General features: G+C 38.8%; 1 protein-coding gene across 3 annotated transcripts in view; it reads left to right on the top strand.

The window, feature by feature from the left end:
* LOC128701156 (uncharacterized) overlaps positions 1 to 12,775 on the top strand; it is a 163,665-nt gene that overhangs the window by 84,408 nt on the left and 66,482 nt on the right. For all 3 annotated transcript variants that reach the window (XR_011394061.1, XM_070100642.1, XM_070100641.1), the window contains exon 5: positions 6,351 to 6,452. Coding sequence is in view for 2 of the 3 variants with exons in the window: in XM_070100642.1 (XP_069956743.1) it covers positions 6,351 to 6,452 (102 nt within the window). In the remaining variant the exon portion in view is untranslated. The remainder of the gene's footprint in view (positions 1 to 6,350; positions 6,453 to 12,775) is intronic.

Genomic DNA, 12,775 nt, shown 5'->3' with positions numbered 1-12,775 from the left:
TGTTCAGTGAGAACAAATTTTAATTACTCTTATGGAAAACTTGAAGAAATAATAGCTAGAATTGAGTACTACAAACTCTGGTGGATGATAATGTCTTCTATAGTTAACCCTTTCAGGGTCCAGAGGCCAATTTCAAAGTGTGCACCAGGGTCCAAGAATTTTCAAAAAATAATTTTATTTTTTCTTATGAAATGGTAGAGAATCTTTTTCTGAAGGTAATAAAACAAAAAGTACAAAATTTGATGGAAAATTGGCGAAATTATGCTCTCACAAATTTTGATGTGTCAGCGATATTTACACATCGGCGATTTTGCCGACTTTGACTCCCGTTTTAGGCCAATTACATTATTCCAGTTGACCAAATTCTTAGCTATTTCACTAGTATTACTTCTATTCTATCGACTGAGCACAAGAAATTGCCCAGTTAACTGTTTCAACTACAAAATAAAGTGATTGGAAATTGGTAATTTGGCCAGTTTAATACTTTCAGGGTCGGCAGGCCCTCTCCTAAACTTGTTCTCTGGGTCGGAAATTTTTCGAAAAAAAAAATTCTTATGAAATGATAGAGAATCTTTTCCCGATCATAATGACACCAAAAGTATGAAATTTGATGAAAAACTTACAGAATTATGCTCTCGCGAAGTTAGTGGTCGTGACGATGTTTACGCATCAGCGATTTTGCCCACTTTCAGCCCTATTTTCGGCCAATTCCAATGTACCAGTCAACAAAAATCATAACTATTTTGCTAGAACTCCATTTTTTTCTATAGAATGAGTACAAGAAACCACCCATTTACCGATTTCAACTATCCAATAACGTGGTCAGAAATTGGCAACTTTGCCAATTTCACACAAATTTCGAAAGATGCCAATTTCCAAATAGGGTCCAGCATAAACAAGACAAGCATTCCTGGTACTAAAATAAAAATTTTTCTATTCATTAGTCATGTCCCCCAGCCTCTCTAATATTTCTTTTGCTTTCCACTTTGAATTTTTATTCTCACAAAAAATAGAAGATTTACTGTTATGCAGACTACTGCATTAGTGTAGAAATGGTATAAATAATATCAGCACACTTGTGAAAGAATATTAGACTCACCAGTTGACATGTATTGGACGTGTGGCATGATTTGTTTACTTTTGAACTTTGGCAAAAATCGAACATTTCTGCTACTTTGAACTCAGTTTCAAGGTACTTTTCATTGTGAAACCAATCAAAATCATCTCAATTTCTGTAATATGTCTTCCATTCTATAAAATGCGACCAGGAAAACTAGAATACAACCATAAATACCATACGAAAATACAGTGCAAAGTCACTGTTTTAAAGCAAAAACGTGGTCAGAGGTTTTTTTTTCTCATGCACTCTGTGCTGCAGAATTTTTTTTATACTGTGCACACTGACCACATAGACCCATTCTTTCATATGTAGGCCTACCAGCTTTCTCTCACTAGATTTGAAGGTGCTAGAATTTATGCGTACTAGTATGGCACCAACCCTGGCGTGCAAGCCATACTGGTACGGCACCAACCCTGAAAAGGGTTAATGCAAAGTTCAAAATATTCCAATTTCAAAATAGGGTCCAGAATAAACAATGCAGACATTACACAAATAGCCCGCACATAAAAGAGAGAAGCTTACGACGACGTTTCGGTCCAACTTGGACCATTGACAAAGTCACACTAACAGAGGTGGAGCAGGACGGCTATATATAGGCAGGAAGAGGTGGAGGTAGTAGTAGTAGTAGTAGTACAAGAATTGTATATAATACCGACAGGATGAAATTAAGACACATGCACAACACCCGGGCATCCCCATCGTAGACGTTTCGCCATCCAGCCAGCCACTGGATGGCGAAACATCCACAACAAAGACAACCAGATGCCGCACATGTGTCTTAATTTCATCAGTAGTTGTAGTAGAAGAAGAAGAGGTAGAGGTAGTGGTAGGGGTAGAAGTGGGAAATAAGGATGACGAGCTAGTCATATACAAAGGAAGGGGAGCACTGCAAGAGAGCTAGATACCCACAGAGGGAGAGCAAGCGCACAGAGGTGCGTGAAAGGGGAAGTGGTGAAATAAAATAAATGAAGAAGGAACAGAAACACGGGACAGGAGAGAGAAAGACAACCCAGAGGAGAAAAGGAGAGAGGAAAGGGGAAGAGGAAGAAGAAAAAGAAGAAGAAGAAGAAAAAGAAGAAGAAGAAGAAAAAGAAAAAATGAGGATTCAGGTTAAGTCACGGGTGTTTTGAAGTTTGGAGCATTTTACAATGTAGTGGGAGAGGAAGTCATCTACAGAGACGAAGCCAGGGCTAAGGTTCATACAAGGAAAGTTGTGTATTAGAGAGGATTCAACTAGACGGCGACTGTTCGAGTTGGAAGTAGGGAAGACAGTTTTAGCAGAAGACCAGTCAATAGGATGGCTATGATCTCTGACGTGACAGAAAAGAGCATTGTTAGTGTCGGCAAGCCTAACACTATTTTTGTGCTCACTAAGTCTGTCAGAAAGAGATCGACCAGTTTCTCCGAAGTATTGAAGAGGACAGGAGGAGCAAGAAATAGAGTAGACACCAGGAACATCTGTAGAGGGAGGAGAGGTATGAACGAGATTAGTGCGAAGAGTGTTAATCTGGCGGAAGGTAAGCTTGATGTCTAAGGGACGGAGAGAATTGTTGAGATTAGAAAGACCGGAAATGTAGGGAAGGCAGAGGATAGAAAAGTTCCCATGAGTAGAGAGTTTGGGTGAGAAGAAATTGCGTTTAGCACGTGAGAGGGCAGAGTCTATGAAATGGGAAGGGTAGCCAAGACGGGAGAACGAATTATGAAGAGTGGAAATTTCTGCTGGAAGGAACTGTCCCTCTCTTCCCTATTTCTATGGCCTTCCCAAAACTCATGAACCTGATATTCCTCTTCGTCCTATCATATCCTCTAGAGGTTCTGTCTCTTATTCTCTTGCTTCTTGGCTGGCCAAAACCCTCACTCCCTTTCTTGGTACTTTTTCTCCTGCCCACCTCCGTCACTCTCAAGACTTCATTGAACGGGTTTGCTCTCTCCCAACCTGTAAGATGCTTAGTCTTGACGTTGAGTCCCTCTTCACCAATGTCCCTCTTGATGATGTCCTTGATTTCCTTAGAGAGAAGGCCCATGAAGGGTTTCTTCATCTCCCTATCCCCACTGATGTCTTTCCTGATCTGATCCGCCTCTGTGTGGACTCTAACTCCTTTTCCATCCAAGGGAAATATTATTCTCAAACCTTCGGTGTCGCTATGGGCTCTCCTCTCTCTCCTGTCCTTGCTAATCTTTACATGGAATACTTCGAGACTGTTCTTCTTCCTACCCTCGATGTGCAACCTTCACTCTGGCTCCGCTATGTGGATGACATCTTTGCTCTGTGGCCTCATGACTCCAGTCTCTTCCAACCTTTTCTTGAAGCTCTTAATAATCTTGCCCCTTCCATTAAGTTTAAAGCTGAATGGGAATCTAATTCCTTACTTCCTTTCCTTGATGTCCATGTCCACCGCTCAGATACAGGTTTTTCCTTTTCCGTTTACTGTAAACCTATGCACAGTGGCATGTACATTCACTACTTTTCCTATCATGCTTCCCCTGTCAAGAAAAGTGTTCTTATCTCCCTCTTTCTCCGTGCCCTCCGCATCTGTGATCCTCAGTTCCTTCCAGCAGAAATTTCCACTCTTCATAATTCGTTCGCCCATCTTGGCTACCCTTCCCATTTCATAGACTCTGCCCTCTCACGTGCTAAACGCAATTTCTTCTCTCCCAAACTCTCTACCCATGGGAACTCTTCTATCCTCTGCCTTCCCTACATTTCCGGTCATTCTAATCTCAACAATTCTTTCCGTCCCTTAGACATCAAGCTTACCTTCCGCCAGATTAACACTCTTCGCACTAATCTCGTTCATACCTCTCCTCCCTCTACAGATGTTCCTGGTGTCTACTCTATTTCTTGCTCCTCCTGTCCTCTTCAATACTTCGGAGAAACTGGTCGATTTCTTTCTGACAGACTTAGTGAGCACAAAAATAGTGTTAGGCTTGCCGACACTAACAATGCTCTTTTCTGTCACGTCAGAGATCATAGCCATCCTATTGACTGGTCTTCTGCTAAAACTGTCTTCCCTACTTCCAACTCGAACAGTCGCCGTCTAGTTGAACCCTCTCTAATACACAACTTTCCTTGTATGAACCTTAGCCCTGGCTTCGTCTCTGTAGATGCCTTCCTCTCCCACTACATTGTAAAATGCTCCAAACTTCAAAACACCCGTGACTTAACCTGAATCCTCATTTTTTCTTTTTCTTCTTCTTCTTCATTTTCTTCTTCCTCTTCCCCTTTCCTCTCTCCTTTTCTCCTCTGGGTTGTCTTTCTCTCTCCTGTCCCGTGTTTCTGTTCCTTCTTCATTTATTTTATTTCACCACTTCCCCTTTCACGCACCTCTGTGCGCTTGCTCTCCCTCTGTGGGTATCTAGCTCTCTTGCAGTGCTCCCCTTCCTTTGTATTTGACTGGCTCGTCATCTTTATTTCCCACTTCTACCCCTACCACTACCTCTACCTCTTCTTCTTCTACTACAACTACTGATGAAATTAAGACATGTGCGGCGTCTGGTTGTCTTTGTTGTGGACGTTTCGCCATCCAGTGGCTGGCTGGATGGTGAAACGTCTACGATGGGGATGCCCGGGTGTTGTGCATGTGTCTTAATTTCATCCTGTCGGTATTATATACAATTCTTGTACTACTACTACTACCTCCACCTCTTCCTGCCTATATATAGCCGTCCTGCTCCACCTCTGTTAGTGTGATTTTGTCAATGGTCCAAGTCGGACCGAAACGTCGTCGTAAGCTTCTCTTTTATGTGCGGGTTATTTGTGTATCGTTCCAGTCACGGTATTGTGCCTTTTTGTTATTAATGCAGACATTCCTGGCACTAAACTAACATTTCTTCTGTTCATTAGTTATGTTTTCAGGCTTTACTAATGAATTCCATTTTGATTTTTTATTCACATAATGAATTTTTATTCAAACCAAAAAATAGAAGATTTACTGTTAAGCAAAATTGTAATAATTGTATAAATAATATCACCACATTTGTGAACATATATTAGACCCACCAGCTGGCGTGTATTAGACGTATGAGGTCATTTGTTTACTCTTGAACATCGGCAGAAATTTAGCATTTCTGCTACTTTGAGCTCAGTTTCAAGCCATTTTCAGTACTAAACAAAATAAAAATCATCTCTATTTCTGTAATATATTTTCCATTCTATCAAATGAGACCAAGAAATTGCAAATACAACTATAAAAAGCATACAAGAAAACACTGCAAAGTAGCTGTTTTAATCGAAAATTATGGTCTCAGTTTTTTTTCACTCATTATGAACCATGTGCTGCAGGATTTGTTTTATGTGGTGCACACATACCACATAGATGTATTCTCTCAAATCTAGGTCCAAATTTATCGCTCCCAGCTTATCAGAGTGAGCTGAGCTCATGGCGTAGAGCTACAGTTTAGACCCTCAACGTAAAGCCGTAGATCTATGGCACGGACACTGAAAGGGTTAACCTTGCTGTCCAGATGAATGATGATGTCTTCTATAGTTAACCTTGCTGTCCAGGTGGATAATGTTGTCTTCTATTACCTGGAGTTTACCTGGAGAGGGTTTTGGGGGATCAACACCCCCACTGCCCGGTCTGAGACCAGGCCTCATGGTGGCTCAGGGTCTGACCAACCAAGCTGTTACTACTGGCCGCACGCAAGCTGACGTACAAACCACAGCCCGGTTGGTCGGGTACTGACTTTAGGTGCCTGTCTAGTGCCTTCTTGAAGACAGCCAGGGGTCTATTGGTAATACCCCTTTAGTATGCTGGGAGGCAATTGAACAGTCTTAGGCCCCAGACTTATTGTGTTGCCTCTCAGTGTACTCGTGGCGCCCCTGCCTTTCATCAGGGAAATGTTGCATCTCCTGCCAAGTTTTTTGCTTTCATAAGGAGTAATTTTCTTGTGGAGGTTTGGTACCAATCCCTCCAGGACCTTCCAAGTGTATATTATTGTGTATCTCTCTCGCCTGCGTTCCAGGGAATACAGTTAACATTACTGTCCAAGTGGATAAGAAAATGGCTGATAAATTAATAAGTAACAAACTTCTCAAATCTTACACACTTTACGCACATCTTATGGACATCTTACACACATCTTACATCTTATGCACATTTTACAGATATCTTATGCACATTTTACAGATATCTTATGCTCATCTTGCATCTTTGAGATAATTTCTCTCAACTTGTCACTTTGGTGATATTTATGTTGAAATTCTGATTTCTAAAGTTTTTCTTTTCAGGATTTCAAGACTCACCTGCAAACCGACTACCATAAGCAGTTGGGAGGTGAATTTCGCATCAAATATATTGCTACCTTCAAGCTCTTGATGACTGAAGCTAGGGTAATGTTCAATTGATGTATTGTAAATGATGTATTGATGTTTTATAAATGTTGCATTGATGTTTTGCAAATGATGTAGTTATGTTTTATAACATAAACATGGCCGACACTCCTCACCCACCACCCAAGGCGATGCATCAACAACAACACCAAGCATGGCCGACTCACCCCTCACACTCTTATGCCTTCATGGGATTCAACCCATCTGATACTCTCCCAAGTACAGGTCCTCCATCACAAATTCGGCAATCAGTTATTCGGTTCCTTCAGTTATTCGGCACTAATTTTGGCTAGCATAATTTCAAATCTCCAGGGTCGCCACACCAACCTGCTGGTACCGTTTGGTGTCGCTACTTGCTGCATAAGTCATTCCAATTTCTTTTTCTCCATTTATTGTTTTAACCTGCTTACTTTAAGCCCTAGCCATGGTTCCAATGAATAAAAGAAATGCTTCTCATTATGTAAGGTACCTACACAGTACATTATCCATCAAAGATAAGGTGGTTTTGAAGCCACTGTCGGTTGCCATGAACTCAGTCTCATGAAGCAGGAGAATATGTTTTATTATTACGCTAATATCAAAACTACAGCTTATTTGCCTATCACAGTTGATCTAATATGACATAATAAACAATATAAATAACATAAAACATGTTAAATATTCCAGAATGAATAATATTTGGCATAATACTGAGCAGTTCGATGGAGGTATGAAGAGGATATGGTATACAAATACCATTCTCCTATCCCTGTCTTGGGGGCTTATATTAGAGAAAATGGAGTAGAGCACAGGGCTAACTGATATACACTCGTACTGCACCATAAACCTGAAACAAAAAAGTTATTTTCTCTATATAGATTATCACACATAGCAGCATATGTTTAGAGAATCTAGGATAACCCAAAAACGTCAACGTGGCTTATTTTTAGTACCTGGCTTGGGTTAGCCATATATGATTTTTGGTAAATATTCGATTCCCAGCCAGGGTAGAAACATTAGACGTGTTTCTTTACACCTGTTGTCTATGTTTACCCATCAGTAAATGGGTACCTGGGTGTTAGCCGACTAGTTTGGGTGTTATCCTGGGACACTAACCTAATTTTCTTGAAATACTCTACATAACAAGCAGCTTTCTATATAGTAGTATGTCACTGATGTCAGCTAGGCCTGTATACCTTGTACATGTACATGTAGTAAATAAAGATATTATTATTATTATTATTATTATTATTATTATTATATTATTATTTTCTCAGTTGTTTGTTGGGTTATCTTATTCAAACTTGGGCAATGTATGATGGAAAGATACTTCTTCACGTACACCAAAAATGAAAGAAATCAGACCATAAATAGCGGAGTTCATTTCTCAGTCATTAGCAGCTGCTTAGCGGTATATTTTTGTTTTTTTATGGTTATATTCTCATTTTTTCAGTCTCATTTGATAGAATGAAAGATATATTACAGAAATAGATATGATTTTGATTGCTTTCATGACGAAAAGTACCTTGAAATTGTGCTCACAGTAGCGAAAATGTTCTATTCTTTAGCGAAGCTCAAGAGTAAACAAATGACGTCACCGTCCAATACCTGTCCGCCTGCCAGTCTAAATTCCAGTACGGAGTCAAGAATGGATTGACATTATTTATACAATTATTACAATAATGCAGTATTCTGCATAACAGTAAATCTATTTTTTTGTGAATAAAAATTCCAAATGGCTAATGAACAGAGAAAATGTTATTTTAGTGCCAGAAATGTCTGCTTTGTTTATTCTGGACCCTATTTTGAAATTGGCATCTGTTGAAATTTGTGTGAAATCGACCAAATTGCCAATTTCTGACCACTTTATTGGGTAGTTGAAATTTTTATTTATTTATTTATTTATTTATTTATTTCCAATTTGAGCACACATACAGAGGTACAAAAAAATACAGATAAGAGCAGCATGCCAAAGCCACTTATACTATGCATAGCATTACGGGCTGGCTTAAAATTAACTTAAGATTAACTAAGCAATGATGAAATCAGTGATAAAACATTAATGTAAACAGATTACTATAAAGCACAAGTGAGTATTACAAAGACAGGTCATATGGTTGCTTGCATTGTTGTACATTCAGTAGAATGGAGTATTCTGTTAGGTAGTGTATTTAAAAAATAATAAAGTTAGATTCGGTTTTAGGTTTAACATTTATGTGATATAATTGTGAGAAACATTTAAGATATACAATTTATAAGGTTCAGTTGTTCAGTATTTATTTGGTTTTGGGTGAGTAAGTGATCTTTGAGAAGAGACTTGAATTTATAAACAGGTAGTGTTTCTTTTATATTTACAGGTAATGAATTCCAGATTTTAGGGCCTTTTATGTGCATTGAGTTTTTGCATTGTGTGAGATGGACACGAGGAACATCAAAGAGTGATCTGTGCCTTGTGTTATGGTCATGTGTTCTGTTGAGGTTGGCAAGGAGATGTTTGAGGGGAGGGTTAATATCAGAGTTAAGTGTTCTATGTATGTAATAGGTGCAGTAGTAAGTATGGATGTTTTGTATGGTGAGTAGGTTTAGTGTATTGAATATTGGTGGAGTGTGCTGCCTGTAGTGAGAATTTATCATCATTCTAACTGCAGCCTTTTGTTGGGTAATTAGTGGTCTGAGATGATTAATTGTTGTTGAGCCCCATGCACAAATTCCATAGGTGAGATAGGGGTAAATAAGAGAGTGATATAGGGCCAGGAGGGCTGACTGTGGAACATAGTACCGTATCTTCGATAGTATGCCTACAGTCTTGGAAATTTTCTTAGAAATTTGTTGTATATGTGTATGAAATTTGAGTCTATTATCAAGGTGGATTCCTAAGAATTTTCCCTCTGTTAGTTTTGTGATAGGTGATCCATTTATCATTATGTTAAGAGGGACATCTGTAGCTCTGTTACCAAACTGAATGAAGTAGGTTTTGTCAATGTTTAGTGTAAGTTTGTTAGTCCTCATCCAGGTAGATATTTTCTGTAATTCGGTATTTACAGTATTGGCTAGCGTGACTGGGCTCGGGTGAGAGAAGACGTATGTAGTGTCATCTGCAAATAGTGTGGGTTTGAGTAATTGCGAAGCATTTGGAAGGTCATTTATGTATAGGAGAAGTAAGTGAATGGGCGGTTTCTAGTACTCAGTTGACAGACTAGAAGTAAATAAGTTTATTCAGGTATACACAAATACAGTTACATAGATTATCATACATAGCAGTGTATGTATAGAGAACCTAGGATAACCCAGAAAAGTCCGACAAAGTGATTTACTTCCAGTACCTGGCTTGGGCTTGCCATATATGATTTTTGGTAAATATTTTTTTTCTCAGTTGTTTGTTGGGCTATCTCATTGAAACTTGGGCAATGTACGATGGAAAGATGCTTCTTAATGTACAACAAAAATAAAAAAGATGGATGATAAATAAGGGAGTTCACTTCTCAGCCATTAGCCGCCTCTTTGCAGTATATTTTTGTATGTTTTTTATGGTTGTATTCTCATTTTTTTGGACTCATTTGATAGAATGGAAGATATATTACAGAAATAAACATGATTTTGATTGCTTTCATGACAAAAAGTACCTTGAAATTGAGCTCAAAGTAGCGGAAATGTTCGATTTTTGCCGATGTTCAATGAACTTTGTGTAAGTCAAGTTGGTTAATTTTATTAAGTGTATTCTAACCTAACCACTCTGTAATCTGGTAAACTCAGTAATCCGGCACACTACAGGTCCCAATGATGCCAGATTTGTGATGGAGTACCAATATGACCAATAATTCTGACACACTTAAGTCATACATCACCACCCTAAATACGGATAATATGAATCTTCGTACAACACTAATTAAACATGAATCTAAGTTAGCCCACCTTGAAAGCAAGATCATCAGCCTTGAACAACAGCTAACATCAGCTGGAATGATAGAGTGTGGCAAGACCCTCCAAACAGTCATAGCCAGCCACACAGAACAAATAACATTCCTAAATACAAAGGTTGAAGATGCAGTCAAGGACTGGAAGATCAACATGGATACCCAATTGAATAGTTTGCTTACCAAGATGACAAAACCTAGCAAGATAAGTTATCTGATACAGTAATAATTAACAGTTCACTCTTTCCTAGTGAAATGAACCATACCAACTGCAAAGCTACAACTCCAGATCATACAAGACCACCTACAGGTTATTTATTTATTTATTTATTTGAACAGGATACAGTGAAGTACAAGGAATACATTAGTTAAAGTGCAACTTGCCAAAGCCCCTTGTATGCAGAGCATTATGGTCAGCTTAAAATTAACTTAAGATTAACTAAGCAATGATATATTCAGTGGTAAAAACATTATTGTAAACAGATTACAATTTAGCACAAATGAGTTGTTTAATATATTTATAGATGGGGTTGTAAAAGAAGTATATGCCAGGGTGTTCGGGAGAGGGGTGGGATTAAATTATGGGGAATCAAATTCAAAATGGGAATTGACACAGTTACTTTTTGCTGATGATACTGTGCTTATGGGAGATTCTAAAGAAAAATTGCAAAGGTTAGTGGATGAGTTTGAGAATGTGTGTAAAGGTAGAAAGTTGAAAGTGAACATAGAAAAGAGTAAGGTGATGAGGGTATCAAATGATTTAGATAAAGAAAAATTGGATATCAAATTGGGGAGGAGGAGTATGGAAGAAGTGAATGTTTTCAGATACTTGGGAGTTGACGTGTCGGCGGATGGATTTATGAAGGATGAGGTTAATCATAGAATTGATGAGGGAAAAAAGGTGAATGGTGCGTTGAGGTATATGTGGAGTCAAAAAACGTTATCTATGGAGGCAAAGAAGGGAATGTATGAAAGTATAGTAGTACCAACACTCTTATATGGATGTGAAGCTTGGGTGGTAAATGCAGCAGCGAGGAGACGGTTGGAGGCAGTGGAGATGTCCTGTCTAAGGGCAATGTGTGGTGTAAATATTATGCAGAAAATTCGGAGTGTGGAAATTAGGAGAAGGTGTGGAGTTAATAAAAGCATTAGTCAGAGGGCAGAAGAGGGGTTGTTGAGGTGGTTTGGTCATTTAGAGAGAATGGATCAAAGTAGAATGACATGGAAAGCATATAAATCTATAGGGGAAGGAAAGAGGGGTAGGGGTCGTCCTCGAAAGGGTTGGAAAGAGGGGGTAAAGGAGGTTTTGTGGGCGAGGGGCTTGGACTTCCAGCAAGCGTGCATGAGCATGTTAGATAGGAGTGAATGGAGACGAATGATACTTGGGACCTGACGATCTGTTGGAGTGTGAGCAGGGTAATATTTAGTGAAGGGATTCAGGGAAACCGGTTATTTTCATATAGTCGGACTTGAGTCCTGGAAATGGGAAGTACAATGCCTGCACTTTAACCCTTTGAGGGTCGACAGGCCCTCTCCGAAACTCGTTCTCAGGGTCGGCCAAATTTCAAAAAAAAAAAAAAATTTTTTTTCTTATGAAAAAATAGTTTTTTTTTCTAAACATTATAGGATAAACAAAAAAAAATTACCATCAATACTTACAGATATATGGATGCATGAAGTTTGCAGAAAATGAGCCGCGTATGGCAACAGCGGCAACTGCCGCTCACCCGGTAAACTTTAGTTTACTTGTATTTGAAGGTTTTTTGTTTTTTTCACTATTTTATTTTTTCACATAACTTATGTGGCCTGTGAGACCAAAGTAAGGTGCAATGTACATATATACACTCGTTGTATACAACACAATAAGCACACAAACATAATTATCAATATATTGTTTACAAAACTTGTTTACAAAAACAAACAATACAAAACATTGTTTATTATTATTGTTCTATAATATATATACCAATATACAGTCACTGAACATATTCCTATTAGTTCTGCAGCTTGTGGAACTCTGAAACATGGTGTCATACACAATGGTACTCAAATAACCCGCACATAAAAGACAGAAGCTTACGACGACGTTTCTCCCTTGGACTTCTATCTCCAAGTCAATCTGTCGTAAGCTTCTGTCTTTCTTATCTGAGTATCGTTCCAGTCACGGTATCTCTGTCTCACAATGGTACTTTCTCCCTCACTATCTCTTTCAATCTGTCTCTCTCTTTCTATCTGTATACATAGTAAATACAAGTATACATAGTATAACCCAAGAAATCCAGACAAAGTGCTGTACTCCGCTTGAAGATGTGAGTAAAAGTGATGACACAGTCTTGTGGCTCTCTGAGACAGAGAGCTAGATGGATAGACAGATAGGAGCTTGACAGACAGACAAATAGACAGACAGAAATGTTAGTGTACCAGTACCAG

The sequence above is a fragment of the Cherax quadricarinatus genome, chromosome 73 (genome assembly GCF_038502225.1).
Source record: "Cherax quadricarinatus isolate ZL_2023a chromosome 73, ASM3850222v1, whole genome shotgun sequence".
NCBI classification, from domain to species: Eukaryota; Metazoa; Arthropoda; class Malacostraca; order Decapoda; family Parastacidae; genus Cherax; species Cherax quadricarinatus.
The sequence above is the reverse complement of the archived record's forward strand: the minus strand, read 5'-3'. Positions and strand labels throughout refer to the sequence as shown.